Source organism: Dendrobium catenatum, unplaced genomic scaffold (assembly GCF_001605985.2).
Source record: "Dendrobium catenatum unplaced genomic scaffold, ASM160598v2 fragScaff_scaffold_1446, whole genome shotgun sequence".
Taxonomy (NCBI): Eukaryota; Viridiplantae; Streptophyta; class Magnoliopsida; order Asparagales; family Orchidaceae; genus Dendrobium; species Dendrobium catenatum.
The window spans coordinates 286,320-312,953 of NW_021319908.1; the positions used below are offsets into that span (position 1 = coordinate 286,320).

A 26,634-nucleotide genomic window follows, 5' to 3' on the forward strand; every position below is an offset into this window, starting at 1 on the left:
GATTAGAAAAATAAAATTATCATATTTACAAATCTAACACCTAAACCTTACATCTACTCACATACCACTAAATTCTTTAAGTGGCATTAAAATATTGTTAATATCTCGTTAAGAATGACCTTCCTTGTTGCGACTTCCTCAAAATCTTTTTTTTTTTTTTTTGTTGATGAGTATTTTGGATACACTGCCACTAGTACCATTCAATGTCATCCCAATAAGATAACGTTGCGACTCTCTCTTGTCTTCTTCATTGTTGAGGTTTTGATGTTGCATAACCAATGGTCATTCCCACTGAGATATCGTAATAACTTTTGCTCTCCAAATGCCATTGTCTCATTGAAGCCCTTCACTGGCGTTGATGTCCTCATCGTGAGATTTCCATCACAACTTTTTTAGTGCATGCATGTGAGAGAGAGACTAAATTAATTAAGTAGTATAATATATTAGATGTTAAATATATAAATTAGATAATTTTGAATGCGGTGTATGAAATCTCCTCATACTATTAGGGGATTTATATATATAATATTTGAATTTTTTATTTAATTATTTAATATCAAAATTTTATTATATAAAATAATATCTCAACCACTTCAACAAAAAGAAGTTAATATTCGGTGGAGTCCTTCCCCTCTCCCCATTAGATTATTGCCTGATATAGACTTGTAGTTATTACTTGTGAGTTCGTATGACTTTTTTTTTGTTGAATTTTTTAGGCTTGCAGCTTTAGAGCTTTAGAGCTGCTGGTGTTCTGAAGATGCCCATGTAGGTGGTCTTGAAGAGAAGGATTAGGACTTGAGGAGATAAAGGAAAGTAAGTGTTAGTTGGTGAGTTTAATGAATAAATAATAAAATTTAAATATTAAATATATAATAATTTTTTTTATTACATTTATCTTATATCTTAATTTTTTAAAATGCTCGTAATGTCTGAATAAAATAAAGTGAGAATTTTTAATGCTCATCAGGGTCTCCTACCGCTCTTAGCATCCTCTTCCGGCGCGCTGCGCGGCAGAATGGTGCCTCTCCGAGACCTCCGTCGCCTCGCGGACGGTGTTCTCCTTGTAGCGGTGGAGGCCGCCAAGAGATCCAGTTACCTAGAGGCCGCGAGGACTGGAGGTATTGGAACCCTAATTTCTCACACAATAAAAAACGCCATCCTTTCAGCCACGGATCTCGCCGGGTTTACCAGCGGGAAAGTCCGCGAGTTTACTCCCCCGCGTCCCGAGGAATCCGTCGTCTATTTCTCCGAACCTCCAGAGGCTACAGTAGTGAGGCCTGACAGCTCCGGTGACGTATCGTTGTCGGTCTCTGCGACGGTTTCGGTGTCAGAGTCTACGACAGTGGAAGTTGGAGAGAACGTTTCCGTTTCGGATGATGGGAAGTCTGCTGTTGAGCCGCGCATTCTGAGTGAGAAGATCGATGTGAATTTATCGAACTTGGAGGAGAGGGATGATAAGGTGGATAAGATTGTTGCTCCGATGAAGACGAGACGGCCTCGGGAGAGGAGAGTGCCTTCAACCCCTTTCAGCAGAGCAATTGGGTGAGTAAAGCCATCCTAGAAACCCCGATAATTTAAGGTGGAAAAGCGATTGTTATTTCTCCTGACGTCTGGGAATTAATTTTAGACCAGGAAAACAAGTATCTTATTGTCATATAAGGAGCATTTTAGTTTAATTCAGATTACTCTTGGCCATGGACGATATGTGGCTGTGAGAAATAATTCTGGGGAAAAGACACAGATTTGGCAAGTTGAGATTCTTTTAAGGGGGAGAAAGAGGAAGGACAAGGCCATAAATTCACGCCAGCATGACGAGGAGGGAGAGATCAGATTTTAGTGGGTCGGCTTTTTAGCTTGTGTTCAATCTGTAGAGGGGAAGGTTCAAACATAATTAATAAGGAAAATATAGAGTATCCGCATCTCTTACCTAGCAAGAGAAGGAATACAAGAGAGTGAGAGTGGGTAATTGTATAACTAAAGGCTTAAGTTGGTGTCTCTAAAAAGATTACAAAAATCCAACAGCCGGCGGACGCTTGAAAATGGTTCTTTTTGGGCTCTAAAATTTGCCTCCATATTGATAAACAATCTACATCGAATACTTGACAAAATTTTATTTTCGGAAATGATTAGTTCCGGTGATCGTGCTTGTTAAGTTTGGCTGGACATGTGATGCATAAATAGATTGAGAGGAGACCCAATCAGGTAAGATAGATCGAAATGATTTGTCCGGTTAGCTTTAAAGTGATCACTCAAGAAACACTTCTAAGCTAATTTTTGAGGAATGTTTTCCTGAACTCAAGCACAAAATTTAGAGTGGAATCCCAAAGGGATGTTTTGATAAAATTGCTTTCAAGTAGACATTTGCCAAACGCCTCATAGTAAAAGCCAATTGGCTCCATAACCTGACCAACCTCATTACATAGCTTTGAACCCTCATTTTGGCTCAAATTAAGATCAGAAATTGAAACGTCGAAATAAAAAACAAGTGTTGAGTTGATTAATGAGATTCAGGCCACCCCCCTAATGGTCTAGGTCTTATACAACACTTAAGAGGACACATTGTTAGGAAAGTTGCTATTTGCATGTTTTACATTCTTGCAACTTGTATAATTTTGATGATTCCAAATATTATTATTTTTTGTGTTGTTATCTCCTAACATTTTTTGGAAGATTTGTTTTTGCTCTTGTGTGTACTAATATTTCAGTGCAACTTGCACTTCAGTACCATCGGATTCAAGGGTCGTCTTGAGGGAAGTTTTGGTGAGAAGAAGATATCTTTGGTGTCAAAGAACTCGGCTACTCCGCCGCACCGGGGAAGGTGAAAGTGATTTTGTACAGGCTTCTCCGCCTTGCTGTGGGGGCAAAAGGAGAGTCACTTTGTGGTATTAGTGCAATACTCGGAGGGTGCCTCCGGGGAGTGGACGTAGGTCAAGGTTTGACTGAACCACTATAAATCTGGTGTGTTCTTTCTTATTTTTCTTACGCATTTAATTTCATTGCAAGTTGTTTACTCTGGTTGAAAAGTTTATTTTTTAAACTTTAAATTTAACTTGCATTAATAATTAAAAAGGTTTTCTAAAAATCTAAGAGTAGAAGTATAATTTTTTAAATTACCAATTCACCCCCCCTCTTGGTTAGCCTTGGGACATTTAATTAGGCTTAACATCCTAATTCATATTGAGCCACATGCCATACATTAAGCCAAATTACATATCCAGAGAGTGGGAAAAGCTTTCAAAACAATTAGTAAATCACTTAATGCCATAGTAGTTGTTTCAAAACAATCCCTAATCTAACAATGAAAATTAATAAACATAAAGTCACGCTCAAAAACCCTATGTTTACTAAGCTTAGCAGTAGCAGGGAGAGTCGTCCTTCGTGACTACAATCAAGCACAAGATAGAGTTAGACTAAAGAAATAAAATGAAAAGGGGAACAGAGAACTTCTCGTGAAGGAGTGGTGGAGATCCTCCACTCGACGCCTTTGAAGTGCTCGTCGATTGCTTCCACTAAGGTATCCAGAATACGTTCCAAGTAGTCCTCGATGGTATGATCAATCATTGGATTCACATCGTAGAAGGTTGATCGGAGGATATTAGTGAAGCCATCTTCGTCCCAAGTTAAACCGTACTCAGTTTTCAGATCCGCCATTCATGGGTGATTGAGATAAGATTTCCTTAATGCTTGATAGTGTCTTGAGTATTGATGAAGAGAAAGAAGTTTCTCTTGCAAAGTGGCGAGACAACAATCCCCCAAATCTCCTTTCAATATATGAAAACAATTTAGACTTTTCTCCAAAATCTGAGAGAAAATTTTAGATTTCTATACTTAGGAGTTTGAGACTTTGGAGGGAGAATTAAGGCTTGAAATCAAGTGGGGTAATAATGAGGGAGAGAGAAGATTGGAGAGAGAGAGTGGCGGTTTGGAGAGAGAGGGGGCCGGCGGTACAATGGGGATGGGGAATTTATTTCCTAATTGAATTAGTTGATTTAGGAAATAAACTAGGAATTATGGTTTTGAAAAATTCGGTCAAGGGGATTAGGAATTTGGAAATATTGCTTAAAGGAGGACTTGGATTTAGGAATTAATTAAGGGGGCATTAATGGGCTAGGAGAGAGGGGGCCGACAGCATCATAATGGGGATTGGGGTTTGATTGCCAAGTGTCCAAGCTTGCCTAAATTAAATTAGAACTTAGGAAAGTATTTTATTAACTCTATTTGAATTTGAATTCAAAATAGTGTTGATTTAGAAACTTTCCTAAAATAGATTGACTATTTAGGAAAGATTTTAAAACTCCAATTGTTTGAATTGAAATTTCAAATCAGGCCCAAATATTGTCAATCTAAATATGGCAAGTGGGAGTAATAGAGAGAGGGGATGAAGAGAAGGGGGGGGGGGGGGGGGGGGGGGGGGGGGCTAGGGGATTGGTGACGGCGGCCTTGGGACTCGGGTAGTGGGTTGGGCCATGGGATTGAGAGGGGATGAGGGGCTCAGGTGAGGCAAGGGATTGGTTGGCGGTGGAGGTAAGGGGAAGGGAGGGAAAGGGGAGGAGAATCAAGAGCCACCAGTGGTGACTGTTGGGTACGACGGGTGGCCTATCGGCTCTACCAAGCTCTCTAACTCTCTCTCTCAAGCTCTCTCATAAGCTTCAAGAACACAAGTACAGAAAAATTTTCATAATCATTCATTAACTTCAAAACATGAGGCTATAAATAGCCACGTACAAGGGCTCAAGAAAATAAAAAACAATCTTGCCCTTCGGGCTTACATACGACATTCCCCACTAAAAGTGTACAACTGAAAAAAATAATAAAAACAAATACATGACACACGAAAATAAAAAAAATACATGAATAGGAAAATAACATAAATAACTCAGAAATATAAGGACTCGATCGTGGTCTTAGATCGGTGGCCACGCCTCTAATAAACCTTCCACGAGCTGATGTCCCCATCAAATGGACTCTCAATTTTCTTGCCATAATTGTCTCCTTTCTTTGCTCATTCTCATCCCATCTCTTCTCAAAATTGGTAGACTTTTTAGTCTCCTCCCAACTATCTTCTCATCTCGTCTTATCCCAAAATTGGTAGAATTGTTAGTATCCTCCCAACTATCTATTTTCAAAATTGGTAGAATTGTTAGTATCCTCCCAACTATCTTATTTCCCTCTTTGTCCTAAATATATTTACCAACATATTTCTTGTTTCTCTCATTGAGAACAATGTGATAGGCCGGTTGAGCCGGTCTAGCCAATCAACCTGACCCATCAAGGGGGCCGATCTAGATGGTGGGAAAAGTGCCTTGTTGGCTCCACTAGTATGGGTGGTAAGCAAGGAGAGAAGGGTGCTAAAAAGGATTAATTCTACTCAATGTTTAAAATTGTGTAATTGGGTATTGAGTCGTATTTCGTTCGTTAGGCGAGGCGTAAGCCTCGAGGCGTTTTGAGGTGTAAGCCTCAAAATCAAAAGATTTCGTAAATATAAAATGATAAAATTTTTATATACGAATGAGTAAATAATATAAAACATTAAAAAGCACAAGATATGAAGTTAAATCAAAATATCCCAATAATAAGACAACATGAAATATAGTTCAACTCAAAATTTTATCTTTCCCAAATCACAGTATTCTTTTCATTAACATATAATTCAAAAAATAAATAGCAATGACATATCATATAAGAACAAATAAGTCAACAGCACTGTCATCACTAAGGGTGTCTTCATTTGAATCATCATTATGATGAACTGCTCTCTCCCCTTCCTCCTCTCCTATAGAGTCCAAAATCTCCCAATCAGCTCCTTCCTCAATATTAGTTATCTTTCTCTTCCCTAAATATTTTTCAACAATATCAAAATGAATAATAGTGCAATACTTTAATAAAAGTTTAGAAAATTATATTATTTATATACCTTTTTTGATTTGTTCTTGAGTTGTGGTGGATGTAGATGCTTTATGACAATCAAAGAAATCAATATTTAAATCTTCATCTTATAATTTAGACGGCATCACTTCAACTTCATCATCTATAAATCACTCATTATCAGATGTTACATCCTCGCACAACAAAAGATTTTTATCATCCATTAATAATTTTTTCTTCAAGTTCCTGTCTCTGAGTCTCCTATTGTAAATAATATACATCGGTGAATTCATTCTCAATATCGACAAACGATTTCTCCTCTTTGTATGTAGTTGGTTTTAGGTACTCCAATTTCGTTCATAGCCATATGAAGAACATGTTAAGCCCAAAACTTTTATAGTAAAATTCTGCAATTTTGGAGTCCCATCACCAAACTGAATATACCATTCAACTAAAATTTACATAATGGAGTTTAATGAGTGCTCAAAGAACAACTTTTAAATAAATGTTTAGAACATTAAACGAAATTACTTGGAAATCATTTGACAATTGTATCATTTGCTTGTTGTAATCCAAAAAGGTCTTTTTTATTCTTAAAAGATACCAATTGTATGTCAGCATTTGATATTTCAGTTGTATCGCTTATCAGTCGATCCATGCAATGATACAAAAAATTACTTGGTTGTATTGCATCCAGCATACTCTCCAATGTCAAGTAAGCTATGATAAATCTTGTTGCTGCTGGCCTCAGAGTTTCTTTCTTTGAAAGTTTTCTCATAAAAGTCAAAACTCAAGAGTGGTTGTAAATAAACTTAGTTATTTTCTTTGTTTTAATAAATGCATTCTTATATTGAGGCAACTCTCTAAACTTTTCAAGAATCAGATCTATGTAATCTGTAGCACATAGAGTCCAGTACAGATGTTTCAACTTTTTCATAAGTTTTTCCCTGCAGCCTTATAAGCACTTGTATTAGCTATAACTACTTGTACAACTAACTATTCTCCAACATCATCAATAATGCTATTTAATAATCCAAATATGAACTCAACATCTTTGACCTGGTCAGATGCTTCAACTGACCTTAAAAATACAGTACCATAAAGATTATTAATGAGGATGTTGATCAAAATTCTATGTTTTATATTAGATCGCCTATCTGATATAATTGTTACACATGTTTAGGCCCAAGTCCTCTTAATTTCTTCAATGCTTTTATCAGTGCTATCTAACTCCTACTTCAGAATCTATATTCTCAAATCATACATGGTTGGTGGTTTGAACTTTCTCCCAAATGCTCCAACTGAATGAATTATGTTGTAATAGGCAAGTGATGTTGCAACATTAAATAGAATTGCATTTTCATAGAAAAATCTGTTTATATCCTTACACACTCTTTTTCGTGCCTCCCTTGTATTCTCTGGGTCCATTTTCTGTGTAGTAGGAGGCCTATCCTTTGATGTTTGCACCATATAATGATCCATGGGACCTCTAGCACCCCTAGATGAAATGAGCTTCATCGAAGAAGATGAATCCCTAACGCTACGCTCACTCTCGTAGTAGGAGCCAACATCAACTCTGTCCTTATACTACTTATTTGCAAGATGTTTTGCTGTGGTAGACTTATTCATGTAAGTCTTTATCTCCTCCCTTATAATATCAGACACTTTGGAGTATGGTGCAACATTCTTGTGAGACCCTGAAAGGTGATCCTTCATCCTAGTCACACAATTCTTTACAACTTTGTCACAATAATTGCATTTTAGATATGCATATGTTTTATCATTGCCTTCTATATCCACCTGAGTGCTATGTTTCCATGTTGAATCATTTCTATGACCTGATGCAGCTTTATCCTTACTTTTGATAATCCTTTATGAGAAGAATATAAAATAGAAGATCAAAATATCAAGCCACTATAAAAAACAACCTAATTTATACACATATATATTGAGCATCTTATACTTTTTATTATGCATGCCTAAACCATATGTCCACATAAACATAAGTTTAAAAAAAAGAGATCTAAATATTACATAAATAAAAAAGTCCTATCATTTTCATTTTCTTACACTATCAATGACAATCATTCAATCAAATGAGATTGAAAATTGTATAAAAATTTCTTTTGTATCATAGAAGATCAAAATATTTTTTGTGCATAACTTGTAGTACATATCTCCTACTAAAAATTTCGGCATTAATTTATACAAATATCTATTGAGCATCTTATACTTTTTATCATGCATGCATAAACCACATGTCCACATAAATATAAGTTCAACAAAAATGATCTAAATATTACATAAATAAAAAAGTCCTATCATTTTTATTTTCTTACACTTTCAATGACAACCATTCAATCAAATTACATTGAAAATTGTATATATAAAACAAAGCAATATTGTATAAAATTTAAAAGAAAACAATTTCGCCAAAAATGAATGAAAATTAAAGGAAGATGTCCATAAATGCGATGGTATAACAAAAAAAATCACATTTGAGTGCAAAGAAGAAGAGGAAGTAAAACTATTTCACCTTTGTCAATAAACCCTAAACTCTAACCACGAAGAAGAAGAGCTTTCAACGGTCGGTTGGTCGAAGGAGACTCCAGGCCAACATGCGGTAGAAGAGAACTCCAAGCAAGATGCGAAGAGGAAATCTCGGTGGAAGGAAGCCGACACCAGTCAAATGGAACAAAGATGGGAAAATGTCGCTTGAAGAAGGGAGAAAAACCCTCATTCAAAAATGACGAAAGACATGAGGGGGGGGGGTCGAGCCGAATAGATAAATATTAGGTTAGGGTTTTATTTTGTTTTTTTATTTTTAATTTTAAGAGGCGGACGCCTTTAAAACCAGAGGCGAGGCGTGCCTCAACAAACTTGTGGCGTACGCCTCATTCCCTGCTCTCATTGTGTAGGCTTTGAGGCTTAAAAGAACGAAATAATGCTGAGGCATGCCTCTTTTTGTGCAATTTTAAATCATGATTCTACTTTTAATTACTTACCATATAAAACCAAATTAGGAGAGAATTAGGGAGGTTTTCTAGGGAAAGATGGTTGGTTTGAATTATGATTTGGGAGGGAATTAAGAATGATTTATTTTGGGAAAGAGGACTGATTTGAAGTCAAATTTGAGAGGGAGTTAGGAAGGTTTATTTAGGGAAAGATGATTGATTTGAATTCAGATTGGGAGATAATTAGGAAGGTTTATTTAAGATTAATTATATTATTTTATTTTCATGAGAGGATTTTGTGTTTTGGAGTAGTTTTCTTTGGAGTTGTTCTTAGCAGTGCTTAGGGTTTGTGAAGTGTCGATCTACCTTTCGAGTAGTAGATTAACTTGTATCTTGATCTGTTGTGCTGATATGAATAAAATTATCACATAATCTCATTCTTTCTTGCTGATTTCTGGCGTGTTTTTTCTTCGTTATTGTTGTTTTTGGTTGTGGAGATCGTATTCCTATCAAATTAGTATCAAAGCATATTTTTTGGAACCTATTGCGGCTAAGAAGGTTGATGTGTTGGAGGAGAGGCATGATGGAAAAGTCGAAAATCAGAAATTTTAATTCGGTGAACTAATTTTAGCAAATTAAGGGCAAATTTTTGAATCAGATAGAGGTGATGAAAATGATGCTAGAGTTTCAGCCAAGACGATATCATTGGAGACAAGGGCACTGTTGACTGGACAAGGAAGTGGGGAAAACCCTAATATAGTTACAATGAGGGAGGATTGAGCATATTTGTCAACGGAAAACGGCGAACGACATACCACGGCGCAAAGTTTCTCGTGGAACCATAACGCATAGCGCATGGAGGGACGTGCGCCATTTTGAAAACGGTGCAAAATAAAAAAAATAATTATAAAAATCATTATATGGATTTTATTTTAGAGTATCAATCAAGTTGGGTAAGGCTTCGTTGAATATGTTTGTGGTCTAAAGTCCAAACCTTTAAAATGAGCTTCAAGTTTATCCAAAATTTCTGCTAAACTAATTGCAATACTATTCCCCAAACAGGAAAAATAGAAAGCAACATTCAATTCCTACTTGCTTGCCGACAGTCACCTGACTGCTACTTCCCAAAAGCCTTCTTGGATAGGAATTTAATGGAAAAAAAACTAAATTAACTTTACAGGAAGAGGCACAACGACAGATAAGAGTTCTGAGAGATTTCATGTGGAAGATGCATTTTGGAAATGTCACATAAGGCCAAGTTCTGGATGATATTTACACTTCAGATGCCTATGAATTACTATTGACATTTGGCAAGAAAAAAGATTGTTGATTTAGTAATGATTATGATGGGATAAAAGATACGACGGAAGAAATAAAAAGCATATTGGAGATTGTTACCTTACAACGAATCTCCTACTGACTTCCAATTTGGAGCCTTCATCGAAGGAGATGACAAAGAGGTGTTGGGAGTCGTGACTAGCGACCAAGGAGACGGAGGGCGGAATCAGACGGACAAACCCTAAACTGCGGCTGAATCAAACGGATGAAGGAGTGGAATCATACGAAGGGGCGGCAGAATCAAATGAACTCGCTTCCTTCATGAGCGTCAAAGCATTCGAGATACAACAACCTTCATTCGTGAGGGATAGGGCAGCAGAATCTATATAAAGTCTAATAAAACCTAACTAAATTATTTTAATCATATCAAATACCATTAAAATTAATTATTACATTATCTTTGAAATTAAAATTTATAAATATTAAAATTATTTATAATTATGTTAAAAAATTCCTAAAATTCAAATTGCTTGCGCTGTGTGTTATTGTGTCATGCGCCATTGCATACACGTGGCGCAAATGATGTACGCCAACTTGAACATTTATGTCGCGCCATGCAATTGGCACCATAGATGTGCCGCATGCCATTTTGCGCCGTTGACAAATATGGGATCAAGAGGTGAAAATTTTAGGGGAAGAAGAGATGCCATCTTTTGAGCCACTTCCAAGGAGGGGAACAGGTAAAGGGTATGAAAAACAAAAAAATTTGGATGATGAAGAAGAGAGTTGATTTGGGGGAGAGGGAAAAATGGAGGGCAAGGTTACTATTTAGGGGATGGCAATTTGGATTTTTATAAAGAAAAGGATCAAAATGACCCTTCAACTATTTATGAGGGACTAATATGGTCCCCAATTCTTTTGAGGGACTAATTTGGTCCCTCAACTCTTTTAAAACGATATCTATTTGGTCTTGCCATTAACTTTTAACGGTAAATTTATATCTACCCAACACACACCGAGGGTATAGTTGGAAAAAAATTACATAAGCTTTTAATTATACACATAAGTGAATTGTTCAAACCCTCTAGAAGCATCAAAACCATAGCCACACAGGACTCCAACATCTTACAACCCAGTGTGCGTGAACAATAGTTTCAACCTACCGTCCCGCATCGCACGTCAAATGCAATTCGACCTTAGCATCTCGTGCACTCGTCGACTATCACTCCCACAACCCTCGCAAGAGTTTGAAGCCAAACGGGATTTGAGCACCTCATAAATCTCACAGTGTAATAAATCCTTCGTTTACCTCTTTTGCCGTAAATTCTGGATTTACTAAATCATGGGGTTCTACAGATTTACGAGATTTGTCCAATGAAGCGTGCAAAAGGGATAAAGATGGTTACCTTTGCAGCAACTCCCGTCGTGACTTCCGATCCGATGTCTTCGAAGGAGGAGAAGAAGCTTATTTAGCTACTCTTTCAACACACTACTTCATCCCGTCAAACTTCACTTCACGTGAAGCACGCGAGGCAGAAGCAGACATAAAGAAATGATGAGGAAAAAGCAAAATGAAAAAGATGAAAAAGCAAATCCTAGATTAATGAGATAATTAGCAATATATTTAATAATTAAACTAAGTAAATAATACTTTTAAATTAATTAAATCATTAATATGAGTATTAGTCAAATAATTAGTTATTAAAAAATAACTAATTAATTAGATAATTATTAATATAATTAAATATAAAATACTTATTAAATTAACACCTAAATAAGTAATTTAATAAATAATATTTTAATTAGTAATTAAATTATTTAACAATTAAGCTAATTTATAATTAAATTATTTATTATTATAACTTGTTGACTATGATTAAAATTAAAATTAATAAGTTACTTGTACTTAACGTGCAATTAAATTAATAGCTCAAATTTAATTTTAATTATAGTCAACAGTCGTCTCGCAGTTATTGCTATACCGCTTCATGGCTTTGCTAGTTTTGACGCTTTATTTGGATTGTTTATTGGTGGAAATGATTAGAAATCTTGAAATTAAAGAAAAGTTTAATAAACTTTTTTACAAAAATTATAATTCCTAAAAACTTATATTTATTAAATGTTTTAATTAAAAATAACGTAATTACCCTCACAAAAAATTTAAGGGATCATTTTGATAATTTTATCTATTTTTTTAGGAATACGATTTTAATGTGGGTGGGGGATGTGGTGTGTTGTATTTACATTAATGATGTTTCAATCTTCACCATGATCTCAGGAATCGTTTGACACTAATACAACAGACTGGGAAGTGAAAGTGAGAGGCTTTTTTTCATGCCAAATTGGGCATGGAAAGAGATGGAGAGAGGCTTGGTATAGTTTTTCTTATAAGAGAGCAAAACGAGGGGGTTCTGCAAATGGAGAGAGAGAGAGAGAGGGTTGGAGACTTGGGGACTTTCAGATAAGAAAAGTTTTTTCTGAGAGGATCTTCCAAATAAGGTGGCATTTTTCATATCTTTATTGTAAATAAATCTATTTTAGGTTATATTTCTACCGTAGATCTGATGGTGTGTTAGATAGTGACAATGATGGATCTTTTGTTGATGATGCTTGCATCACTTTTTCTTAGTGCTTTTGATTAATTTTAGCAATCATGAACACCATTTTTTGCATCATCATTATTTGGTGGTTAATTTTAAGTGGTATTTTATTTATTGTCCATGCATAAAATTCAATTTTTCATATGCCTTTTTATTTTATAGCCCCTCTTTTAGTGCCTGCCTTCAAAATCCTATTGAATACTGGAAGGAATCTTTTTATCATTATTTTTTTTTTTGCAATTTGATTTTTTCAGTCAAGTTATTCTTATATGATATAATAAATAGACTATTTTTATATTTTATTAAGATTTGCTGGTTTGGGAGCTGGACTTGCATGGGGTACAATTCAAGAATCTGCAAATAGGCTTCTTTATGGCATGCCTAAATCAGAAGGAAAACAATATGTCCGTTCCCCTTTGTTGTCCGAGCGAAATGCAGAGCGCTTAGCTCTTGCTTTATGTAGAATGCGAGGAGCTGCCTTGAAATTGGGCCAGATGCTTAGCATCCAGGATGAGAGCATGGTGCCGCCACAGGTATTGATGCTATTTCATGACTATTATTCTTTGTTATTTTACTTAGAAAGAATAACTTGTATCTTTAATTTATCACTATTTTATTTAAAATCATCTTGTGCCTCTAATTGTAGCCATCAATTATGTTATTCAGGCCAACCAATAGGAAGCCAAGTGGGGGAATAATTGTTGAATAGATTTTCCCTTTTTGTTCTCTTGGAAACTCCCTTTTGTAATGGATCATTACATTTTATTAGTGCGCCTTTTTTATATATAAAAGATGGTAGTTTGTTTAATTATCTTAGCATAAATTACATTCTGATACAATTCGCTTTGTTCTAGACTTTATTAACATTACATTAATACTAGAAAAGCAAATGATAAGCGTGCATAATCACACGAGCAAACTAAACAGCTAATTTTAAGAAACTTTTTTTGTTGGTGTCACTTTGAAGATTTGTGCTAAGTGAGAGGACCTTAGTGAAATACCAAAAAACACTAGGAGCCGGAATGCAGGACAATCAAAAACATGGACCAAAATTAATCGTGCCTTAAACCTCAAGGACCCAGAAGTAATTTACACTTTATTTCAGCATGCTTAGCGATTTAGGTGATAGCTACACTTACTCGTTTATTCAGCCATTTTACAAGAATGTAACATTCAACTAGACAAGTATTATATGCAATGAAAGCCAGTAACAATTTGTGTCTAATTGATAGTAATCTAATTCAAAGCACGAAGGTATAATTGCGCCTTTAAAAAGAGTAATTTATGCTGATGAGTAATCTTGCTTCTGTAGGAATCCTTAATGTAGCGTAAAGTTAATTTTTATGAAAAAATAAATGGACGGGCCAAAGGCGTAATGATTATATTGATACGATTTTATTTGTTTGTCATGGTTCCATTCATGGAAATTACTTTTATTAAAATAGCGATGCTGCAGATTGCAATAGGCAAGAACCTTGTGCATGGGCATGCCCCTTTTTGATTTCCAGATTGAGTTGGAATTATCAGAATCAGATGTTTCATTGAAAAATGTCTTCTACTTGTAGTATCATGAAACCTTCATCTATTTTGCAATTTATATTCAGCTTCATTATATTATTTCGTCTTCTGCATTTCCTTCTACTAAGAACTTTGGAGTCCGAGGTGCTTGGATGCCAGACAAGTTGATGGTCATCATATTACAAATGTGAAGCTTTAACGTATGAGCTCTGCTTCAAAAGAAATTCTATATCTTCTGTACTTTACAAATAGTTCACAGCACCTTGGTTTATTCACTTGTATTTGATTATGAAGGTTTCATGTAAACCCAGCTTCATTGTATTCAATATTTGAATTATTTGAAATAAAATAGTACATAAAAGAAACTAATTCAATTTGACAAGTTCTCCATTGAATGATTTATTGCTGGAAGAAGAGAAGAGTCTACTACTCTACTTATTAGATAGCTTTATGCACTATGTAATTTTTAGTTAAGCGTGTTCAAATGGAGAAGCATGCCATATCAATTGATGTTCCATCTACATAATACTTGCCATGTAGCGCTGTCATAGTTACTGTTTTTTGACTTCCATCTCTTTTGCAGATCTTAGCGGCTTTGGATATTGTTAGGCAAGGTGCAGATGCAATGCCAAGGAGTCAGCTTAATGAAGTTTTGGATGCAGAATTGGGTACCGCTTGGTCATCAAAATTGCTTAGTTTTGATTATGAACCAGTTGCTGCAGCAAGTATAGGGCAGGTCATTGATTTTCATCCATTTGATTTTTTTAACCTTAGTAATTAGTATATATTTTACTTTGAGCTTTTTTTAAATTTTCTAGTGCCTTATATTTACTTGATTCTGAATGATTACCACACTTTAATCTTATTTGGATTGCATATTGAAATTAATTTGATTATGAATTGGAGTGTGGAGGACTTTTGGCACTGGTTTGATATTTAGGTTATGGCTTTATGTGAAGCTTTTAAGGTTTTTCTAATAGATGCTTTAAACTAATGGATCAATAGAGGAATGAGAAGTGTTTTGCTATGTTGCACCAATACAACTATTTATGAAGACGTGTTGTATCGGATATGTGTCAGACATGGATATGCGTACGATTCGGCACCGATACGTGTCGGATACGGCTTTACCATATTCAATTAAAATATTGTTTAATTTCAAAAGGACACGCATATCCGATACACGTGTCTGTTGAAAAACGGAAAAAAACCCAAAAAAGGCGTCGTATTAATTTCACTGAAGAAGCTAATTCTATCAATCCTTCTATTGAATAGTTTAAATTTCATGTGCTAGACAATTTGTTTATGCTTTTGTTGTTATTACTAGACATTTAAATATTTATTGCTAACTTTTATTTTGATTTTATAAGCTACAAGGCTACAAATGACGTTGCTTTCATTTTTTTGTCATTTCAAATATTATGCTTTGATTGCTTTCTTAAATTTTATGTATAATTTATAAATTATAATACCGTATCCGTGCCATACTCGTATCCTATATTTCTAAGAATTGACGTGTCCATATCCGTATCGTGTCGTATCTGTGTCGCCGTATCCGTATCGGTGCAACATAGGTGTTTTGTAATGATATGAATCTAGATTCAATGGAGGTTGAATAAGCAAGCTCAGCTAGAAAGTTATAGGGAAACAAATCACAAAAAAATTGGTCTTTAAATCACTAGATTCTAATAAAAAATGAGGCTGATATGTCAAAATACTGAGAGGTATTCACAGGAATTTAACAAATTGGCTATGCAAAGAGAACTGAGAAAAGTATAATATTCTTTCTTTGAGCTTGATAACATGCTAAATGTTTTCTATTTATAGGAATGGAAGAGTCAAATTCAAATATGAATAAATTTATATTCAATCATGTACATTGCACCAAAATAGAAAATTATGCTAAATATCCTACCAACCTCTGATTAATTATTCAACAACATTTAGATTTTCTTCCTTGGTTCGGATGACCAACATATTTGAAGGAAGATTGTGAATGCTTATGCTGGCTTATGGTTATCATTTTTTATCTTCTGTAAGTTTCTAGGTACATTTTGAAGATTTCACAACCTTCTGAACTTATAGAAACTTCTAAACTATCAAAAGTCACATATATTTCAGAAAAATTACCAAACCCTAATTAGCATAATTTTTTATGTTGGAGGACCTCCTGGATATAATTTATATAAATATTTTCTATTTTATTGTATAAGCATTTTACTTAAATTTACATAAGTTGTAATAAAATTTCATTTCATTTCTTCACCTAATACCTTTCATAATATTTTGGATTTAGTTTGAAACTAAACCATGATAAAATGGAAAAATTATTTCTTCTCCCCTCTATTAGCTACTCTTTTGCCTGCATTGGCCTTGAAGTCATCTGATTCAGATTATTGGTGTGGAAGGAAGAAATCGAACTTAGATCTTGAACAGAAAAGAGCTCTTGCTATATGGTTATTGTTTAGACATGCTGTATGGTTGTTATTTGTTGGGTGATCTATGCAATGTATATATTGTTATCCTCCTTGTTTCGTTGATTTGTAATAAAGAAAGATAAATGGTCCATGTTCTTTGATGAATGATATGTTGGAATCAAGTTGATATGAAAATATTTGCATTGCCTTTAGTATTGTAAATAATGTCCGTCCCTCCAATTATCTTTGCCCCACCATCCCTTATGTCAATAATGCACAAAGCCTGAGCTTGTGTGCTTCTTTTTGTTTAAGATGATAAAGGATTGTTATGTTTTGACAGGTCCATCGAGCAGTGATGAAGAATGGTCTTCAAGTTGCAATGAAAATTCAGTACCCTGGTGTTGCAAGTAGCATTGATAGTGACATTGAAAATATGAGAAGGCTTTTGGAATACACAAATCTCATTCCTAAAGGGCTTTTTCTTGATAGGGCTATGAAGGTAATTAATTCATTAGAGTAAATTCTTTCTTTTTGTAAGGTTTTATAATTATTTAATGATAAGTTCTTTAAGCTATGATCTTAAAGAAAGTAAACTTTCTTTTCATATGTTTATGCCGAGCATTAATTGAGAACATTAGTCTATTTTCTGTTATTGTTTATGCTTTCCTTTGTTGCTTGTAATTAATGAATTTCAACGCTTTTGGAGAAGAGTAACAAAGCCCAAATGTCCACATTTTTTTTTTTTCATGTTTATTTGTTTAAGCGTTACAATGTTAAAGAAGATGAAGATTTCTGGAATGTGCATGATTTCTACTGAAAAGAGTTGAGATTTTTTTTGTAATTTTTTTACTTCATAGCTAACTTTTATTGTAAAATATATTGAAAATTAAAAGAAATGTGTAATTTAGATTTTTTACTCAGTATATAGATCTATTTTTTATTTTGTGTTCTAATCTTTCATTCTATACAACAACAACAACATCAACAACATCAAGCCTTTATCCCACTACGTGTGGTCGGCTACATGAATCCTTTTTCTCCAATGTGTCCGATTAAAAATCAAATTCTCATTTATATCTAATAAAGAAAGGTAATTTCTAATATTTTCTAACCAAGTTTTTTTTTTTTTTACGGTCTACCTCTACCTTTCTTAACATATGTTAAATCTAAAACATCTACCCTCCCAATCGGGTCATTAGAAGGTTGCCGTTTTATGTGACCAAATCATCTAAGGCAACTCTCTCTAATCTTATCTACCACTAGAGGTATCAAATTTAAATTGCAGAAGGCATAAAACAAGCCAAATGGTACAAAATCAGGACAAAAAGGCTTCTTTTTGCACCCTTGATTAAATTCTATGAATGGATTGCTTAGTTCATTTATAATATGTTCTTTGCAGCATGATAATGGAGAGTTGACTGTTTGAGCAATATTGTATTAATATAAACGAAGAGAAGAAAACTAGTTTTTTGGTATGTTTCTTAACTTCTCTTTCCATAATCATTAACAATATTTAGGTGGCAAGAGAAGAACTATCTAGAGAATGTGATTATGTTCTTGAAGCTGCCAACCAAAAGAGATTCCAGACGCTACTATCTGATTCGGAAGGCCTTTTTGTTCCTATGGTCATTGATGAAATGTCAAGCAGAAAGGTTTTGACAACAGAGTTTGTGTCAGGTATTATATTCAGTCTTGGATGCCATTATCCTTCAATCCTTATGATTGGATTTATCTTATATAGTTTTAATTTTGTTTGCTTTAAAAAGACGAGCATATATGTGAAAAGGTTGGAGTATTTCCACATAAGATTAGTGTGAGTTGCCTTAAATAGTTCGGTCACATAAAACGTCGGCCTTGTGATTACCCTGTTAGGATAGTAGATGTATTAGATTTGGCCTATGCTAAGAAAGGTAGAGGTGGACCTAAAAAGACTTGGTTAGAAAATATTAGAAATGATATTTTTTATTATATTTAAATGAAAATTTAACTCTTAACATGACACAATGGAGAAAAAAGATTCATGTAGTCAACCCATGTAATGGAATCAAGACATATCAAATTGGTATAAGAGCACTTTCCTGGATCGAAATCTTAGTTTTTTTATGCTGATTTATGCTGAGATTTTCCTTCTTGTATGCTGATTTTTGTTGTTTGGAGGCCAGATTCGCTTTGAAGTTGTTGTTTTTTGCTGTGAAAACCTTGATCTGAGTACTGATGGCTGGAAAAAGAGTTGAGGCGTTGGAAGAAAAGCCAGAGGGGAAAGTAGGGCAACTAGTTGATGTGAATGAACGCATTTCAGCATTGGAAAGATGGTTTGAGAATGTGGAGGAGAGATGAAACGGACGTTGGAGCTGCATACTAAATTGCCCACCCCCCCCGGAAAGCAAAGAGATATCCGGAAGATGATTTTCCAAGGAAAGATGAAGAGGTGGTTGGGGGGGCGGGGGGAATTTAGGAGGGGAAGAGGAATACCCCACCTGGAACCTCTATCGAGTAGGGGATGGGTAGGGAATATGTAGGTAGGAGGGGGGACTAGAAGAAGAAAACAGGCGGGCTGAATTTGGAGGAAGGAGGGAAAATTAATGGAGGGAGGAGAGGTAACCGTGGAGAGACCCCACTTCTCGCTTCATGGGAGGCATGGGGTCGGAAGGGGACATTAGGGCGGGGGATATTAGAAGATTAAGAAGCTAAAAATACCTGTATTTTAAGGGGAAGATGCACATGGGTGGATATATAGAGTGGAGAGATACTTTGCAGTGAATGGGTTGACACAAAATGAGAGACTAATGGCCACCACTCTATATCTTGAAGGAAAGGCACTTGCATGGTACCAATAGAGGGAGACGAGGTACTCAATCTGTTTGTGGGAGGAGTTTAAGGAATGTTTGTTGGAGCGCTTTCAAGTCCAGCAAGATGATGATTACTATGAACAATTCTTTGCATTGACACGGGTAGGCACGGTGATGGAGTATCGAGAAAGTTTTGAGCTTCTATTAGGACGTGGGAGGTTATTGGAGACCTTGTTGGAAAGCAATTTCATGAAAGGCCTCAAACCAGAGTTGAGGGCAGTAGTGCAGGTGGTAAGGCCCCGTGACTTGGGAGAGATGATGGAGTTGGCTCAGATGATCGAGGAGTCAGTAGAGGAGTTTCTTACAACACTGAAAACACTTTTGTAACACCTAGGGCGCACTGTACTAGTTAAAAGGGAAACTCCAAAGGAGGGTAGTTTGGGAGCCTGATAGGGAGGGAATTTCAAGAGGCTAATTGATACTAAACTGCTAGGGACTATGTTTCAGATGCGACGATAAATTTACACTGGGACATAGTGTAAAAATCGTACCTTGCAGTTTCTCATTGTGTGTGATGAGGACGAGGTGGAGGCAGAGGCAAAGGAAGAGGAGCCCGTGAACTTGGAGGTAGCAGAAGTTTCATTGAACTCTGTCGTGGGATTCACCCTGAATCACACTATTGAAGTGAGGGGAAAAATATGAGGAGAGGCAGTGGCGATTTGGGTGGACAACGGCGCTACCTAGAACTTTATATCAAACAAGGTGGTAGACAAACCGGGGATGAAACTGGTATACACAGGATATTTTTGGGTGATGGTAGGCACTGAAAAGATGGAGAAGAGCAAAGGGGTATGTTAGGGTATGATGGTAGAATTGCAAGGGATTCACATCAGTGAGGATTTTCTCCCATTGGAATTGGGAAGTTCTGATTTTATTTTGAGAATTTGGCTACAAATTTTAGGAGAGACCAAGGTAAACTGGAAAGCATTGGCCATGAAAATCCAAGTGGAAGGAAGAAAGGTGATAATTAAGGGGGACCCATCTTATCAAAAGTAATGATTTCTTTGAAAATCATGGTTCGTGTCCTACAAGGGAAAAGAGGGAGATTCTTGGTGGAGCTTTAGAGTCTGGAGGGAGGAGAGACCTAGGATGGAGAGGACATTCCAGACATTGTCCAACCTTTCTTCAGTAGTTCAGGGATGTATTCTAGCTTCCCCAGGGATTACCACCCCCACGGGAACATGAGTACTCTATTATTATAAGGGAATGAGTATCCCCCATCAATGTCCGGCCATATTGCTACCAATGTTTAAAATTGCGTATTCAGGTATTGAGGCGTTTTTCATTCGTGAGGCGAGGCGTAAGCCTCAAGGCGTTTTGAGGCGTAAGCCTCAAAATCAAAAGATTGCGTAAACATAAATATATATATATATATATATATATAGCGTGAGGTGTAAGCCTCATGCCAGTGAGGCGAGACGGGCCTCAACCAAGTTGAGGCGCAAGCCTCATAAAAAAAACTCGAGGCGTAAGCATTGAGGCGTTTTTTACTGGAATTGCGCAAAGGCGGGCCTCAAGGAGAGCCTCATATTGCGCAATTTTAAACCATGATTGCTACCGACAGATCCAAAATGATGAGATTGAGAACTTGATTCGGGAGATGCTTGAAGCTAAAATTATCAAGCCCAGTATGAGCCATTTCTTTAGTGTTGTATTGTTGTTTAAGGAGGATAGGAGTTGGAGGTTCTGTGTAGACTATTTTTATTGATGAGCTGTTAGTGAGACTACATGGGATCCCATAATTGATTGTATCAGATCAAGACAAATTTTTTTTGAGCTAGTTATAAAAGGAATTGTTCAAAATGCAGGAAACGTTTTGAAAAGGAGCATTGTTTATCATCGTCAGACGGATAGACAAACATAGGTTGTCAATCGTAGTGTGGAGACTTATCTGCGGTGCTTTCTATCAGATACTCCAAAGTTGTGGGCAAAAAGGTTGGCTTGGGTAGAGTATTGGTATAACAATTCCTATCATTTCGTAGCTCAGACCACACCATTCAAAGTGTTATCAGACCAGAGTATTGGATTTATTTAAAGCTTTGTCACTACAGACTAAAAAACTTGGCAAGGAGACGAAATGATAAGTTATCGCCTTGGTATTTTTGGTCCATACGAGATAGTGGAGCGCATCAGGGCCGTGGCATATCGCCTATAATTACCACCGTCGTCAGCCATCCATCCGATGTTTCATGTGTCCCAGTTGTGATGGGTGATAGGAGAGCACATTTCGTCTTCTTCACTTCCCATGACCTTGACGGACGACAGGGAGGTATTTCTAGAACCATTGGAGGTCAAAGGAGTGTGATAGGGAGTACATGGAAGCATGGTTGTGTTGATTAGGTGAAAGGACCTACCGAAGCATGAGGCCACGTGAGAGTCCTATAAGATTATTCAACAACACTTCCCTTCATTCTACCTTAAGGACAAGGTGGTACTTTTCGCGCGGGGGGTGGGGTGGGGGGAGTATTGATGCATCGGCGGCCTTGGGGGGGCTAAACCTAGATAGATTTCAGCTCTTATTATGGGACCCAATAAAATATTAATTCATTATGTGAGAATAGTAATTAATGAAGGGATCAATTAGGAAGGATTTCATACTTTGAAATTAAAATTGAGAGTGTTTGCTATAGTTTTCTTTTTGTGAGGGTTCCTTGCGGCATCTAGGATTTGAGAGAGACGGTCCTCTCAAAATAGGACCTTTGTATCTTGCTTTTGTATATTTCCTTGTTTAACAATAAAAATCTGTTGTTTGCTGAATTTGTATTGGTTTGTTGATTGTTTTTGATATGAAGGCATATCACACTCTCAATGAACCTGGAATGAAATACAAATTCGTAGTATTGTTCTGTGTAATTTTGATTAAAATTGATTGGAATTTGACTATAGGTGGATTTCTAACCTTTTTTTCATTTGCTCGTAGTTTTTGTTACGACATGCATTTAATGAAATTGCGGGAAGCTACTTGACATTTAATGTGCTGTCTTGTTTTCCACATCTTAATACTATTTTTTTAAACTTTCAGAATGCATTGCTTCCAAATTATTTGAGCAAAGGAACATATATTCTGCTCTTTTCCTTTTTGTCCATGTTGAGATGATGCTATTTTTAAACTTTATTTTGTCACATATATGTGGATGTTTTTTATTTTAAAGTTAAGAATTTCCAGCAACTATTTGTGTTTTTTCTTGAGTTTCATTCTTTGAGGCTTTAGGAGAAGCCCCTGCTTCCCTTGCTGAAGATGTCATGACCTTGGAATAGCATTTTATTGCAGGAATTTCGAAAACTTTTTCATTTGTTGACTAGTTTTAAGATTCAGTCTGCTGTTTTTACTGCTAGAGAAACAGTACAGGTTTGCATAAACTTGGGCCTGCTGTCCACGACACTTAATTGGCAGCAGATATGATTACTTGCAGTGGCAGTGCTCCACTTCTGCAATTAATGCCTCTGTAGGGAGGAGTCATAAGAGAAATGTCTGATTTCACAAGGCTGTTGTGATTCATAATATTGACCATAGAGCTGCATGTAGGTCCTGACTGTTCTGTACTGTTTTCTTTTTATTTAATCAACATTCATCTTTCTGGCAGTAAAATTTCTCTCTGTTTCTCCGGTGCCATATTTTTGTGCGTTGTTACTTGCCATTTCTTCATCATGTCAGTTATGGTCGTGCTGTAGTATTACATATGCCGGATGCTTTTTCAACCATTATGACAATCTTGTGCTTGTAAATGCTCAGGAGTTCCTATTGATAAAGTTGCACTTCTAAGTCAGGAAACTCGGAACTATGTTGGGACAAAATTGCTTCAGCTGACCTTGAAAGAGTTATTTGTTTTCCAATTCATGCAGGTAGGTGTGAATTAATATATTTCCCTGCATATTTCTTCTATCATATTAGCTGAATTACACGTCTTATAGTATAATATCTGTTGACATCTATAACTATTCCGGGTCCATTAAACCATGTGCGACGAAGTGAAAAGCAAAGGCATGTCATGTCGCATGAAATCCATTTGAAATGCGTCAACTAAAAGTCAAAATAGCCAAAACAACGTCCATTTACAAAATAGACAGTGCCGACATGTTTAGGTCAAGTGAATCAGCTAAAGATTGACACCCTATTGGGTGAGGTTTTTGATAGGTGAAAATCAAAATTTTGGGCGTGTTCGGGTCGGGTTCTAATCGATACGTGCAAATGATGAGGATTTGGTGAGCTGATTGAGGTATGATTAATTTAAATAAATATTTCTCAATGGCTCCAAACTTTTGAATAAGGAATTATATGATATACTTAATAGGATAGAAAGTCATCTGTTTGTTAAGGTTGACTCGAATATATTTTTTAGGCAAACATTCACCCTAAGTTTACAAAAAATCCTTAGGTGAAACAACCATGACTCCTAAAAAGGATCCTTCGATCAGGTTAGATCGATTAGGGATCATGATGGCCTGGGACAATGGAATCATGGGATTTTGACTAGGCTCATCATCATTCCCCCACCGGTCACTTTAAGTGTCTGAAGGTAAATTTGCAAACCCTAAAAATTCCAAATCTAAATTCTAAAATTATTGCTACTATAAATTATATAGTTACTGTTTATCTAACAATTAGCCTTTATGTAAAGTTTTTGGTCATTATCGGAAGTGGTAATTAATCAGAGGTCTGTGCCTATGGGAAACAAGACCTCAAATTATAAAGTCACCATGAAATGAGGGTGAAATCTCTGGCCAATTTCTTATTTAAAATTCAATGTCTTCTAAAAATTTACCCTTGAATATAGTTTGTTAAAACTCTCGACGTCGATAAAAAGATATGAAGAGGTTGGGACATAAATTTTCGGAGCCCACAATATTAAATTGTAGAACTAGTTTTCAACGCTGCATTCAGATTTCTTTAATAAAACTTAAAGATGGTTCACTTTTTATGATTTTTGCTGCATAAGGAATGCTTTGCTAGTAAAAAAACCTTAAAGGGTGCACTGGGTTATGGGGAGTTGATGTATGTTTATCAAATCCATTATCTCATTGGTGATAATGGAGCCAGGTTTAATTATTGCTTCAGGAATCAGGACCATCTTCTTCAAAATAATAATAAAAAGAAATTACTGTTAGGGTGTAATTATCATGACGTAGATAGTTACAGTTTTTTTTTTTCTTGTTTTATATCATTAGGAAAACCTTGTCAGGTTTGTAGATTTTAGATGAATTTCTTGATGATTTATTTGCAGTAGATGTATTGAATTTCCTGTGGCATATAAGATTAGAGAAAGTCGCTTTAGATGGTTTAGTCACATAAATTTGTGGCCGTCCGATGACTCTGTTAGGAGAGTAGATGTATTAAATTTTGCCTATGTTAAGAAATATAGAAGTAGACTTAAAAAAACTTGATTAGAAAATATTAGAAATGACATTTCTTTATTAAGTTTAAATAAGAATTTGACTTTTAACATGACAATGGAGAAAAAGGATTGATGTAGCCGACCCCACGTAATGGGATAAAGGCTTGATGTTATTGTTGTAAGTGTATTGAATTTCTGGAATATATTTATATGAATAAATGTTCGTTTAAGCTATTAATTTTCTTCCTCTCTTAATATTAAGTATACTTTTGGCATTGATGATAGACTGATCCAAACTGGAGCAATTTTCTTTATGAGAATGAGAAACGAATGATCAATCTCATCGACTTTGGTGCAGCTCGTGAGTACCCACGTAGTTTTGTGGATGACTATCTTCGCATGGTAATTGTCCCAATTATAAATTTCTCATATGCATATGCTCTTGATTGCGGTCATCATACAACTACATTGATTTAGGTAATGGGCTGTGCAAATGGTGATAGAACTGTAGTGATTGAGATGTCGAGGAGGCTTGGATTTCTGACCGGCGAGGAGTCGGAGGTCATGCTTGATGCGCATGTCCAGGCAGGTCTCATTATTGGTTTGCCATTTGCTAAACTTGGCGGCTATGATTTTCGTTCAACAAATGTGACTCAGAGTATCACCAGTCTCGGACCCACCATGTTAAAGCACAGGCTAACACCGCCACCTGAAGAGTCCTACAGCCTTCATAGGAAACTCTCTGGTGCTTTCCTTGCCTGCATCAAGCTTGGCGCTCTTGTCCCTTGCAGAGAGCTTCTGCTCGAAGTTTATCAGAACTATCAGTTTATTGAGAACGATCAAGCAGTTTTTTCCACTTCGGCTGCCTCATAGATATTCCTGCAGAAATCCAGGTTTCATTTTTTATCTATTTTTTTTTTTTCAGAATGATCAGTTTATTAGAATGATCTATCACTTTATTTTATGTAGTTCTTTTACATATAGCTATTATATGTATAAAATTGAAATAATCAAAGAAATAATAATTTATGATTACCATAAGGGTGTGTTTTTCTGTAGGTACTTATTTTTCTTACTCTTTTGTTTAAGAATATGGCGACTTTGTTTATTGGTTGGTTTAAAATGAGTTTAGCCCATGTTTAAGATATGTTTGAAACAATTGGAATTTGAGTGAGTTCAATATTGATTGGCTCGCTTGTTAAATATATGAGTCAAAATTATTTCTTTTTGTTAGGCTCATATCTCCCCCTTAAATGAAGCAAGTTTCTAATTTCATCCTAATCCGCTTGCCTCTCATGTTCTTACCTGCTGGTGGATACACTATTGTAAGGTTACAAAGGTGGTGTAATTAGGATTTAAAGGATGAAGTGGTTAAGAAAATGAATCTTAAATTTAGGGGTTCGAAATTTCATATTTTATATAATTATAAATAATTTGTAAATGAAAAAAAAATCTGCTTTATACAAACATATAAGAGTATTTATTTTAATTGTAAGAGGGAGAGCCATCTCCTACGCCCTTTGATTCTATCTTTGAATCATAAGGCATCATTAAAATTTTGCAATAATCATGTAGATGATAATATATTTGATACATCACTAAGAATTGTATTGATCGAGCACGAATTTTAAGGTATATTCAAATTAGAAACTTTCAAATTAAATTTGGGACCATATAAACTTCATTTTCATAAAACTTATAGTCAAATTGAACGTCTCAAGGAAACAAACCTAATGATACCGAAATCGGTCTAATCCGAGCACAAATGGGCCTAAATCAATAGATCGAAGCACATTTGAAAGTTTCAAAGCATAATTTGG

The 26,634-nt window shown here is 35.7% G+C and overlaps 1 protein-coding gene across 1 annotated transcript; it reads left to right on the plus strand.

Moving 5' to 3' along the window:
* Window positions 1-934: 934 nt before the first annotated feature.
* On the plus strand, window positions 935-25,855 carry LOC110092457 (protein ABC transporter 1, mitochondrial). Its single transcript, XM_020817013.2, has 8 exons — window positions 935-1,542; window positions 13,005-13,230; window positions 14,799-14,951; window positions 16,973-17,131; window positions 18,150-18,309; window positions 23,215-23,324; window positions 25,100-25,216; window positions 25,292-25,855. Exons 1-8 carry the CDS (start codon window positions 1,016-1,018, stop codon window positions 25,685-25,687), a joined length of 1,848 nt encoding a protein of 615 aa, XP_020672672.1. The 5' UTR covers window positions 935-1,015; the 3' UTR covers window positions 25,688-25,855.
* The last annotated feature ends 779 nt before the right edge of the window (window positions 25,856-26,634 follow it).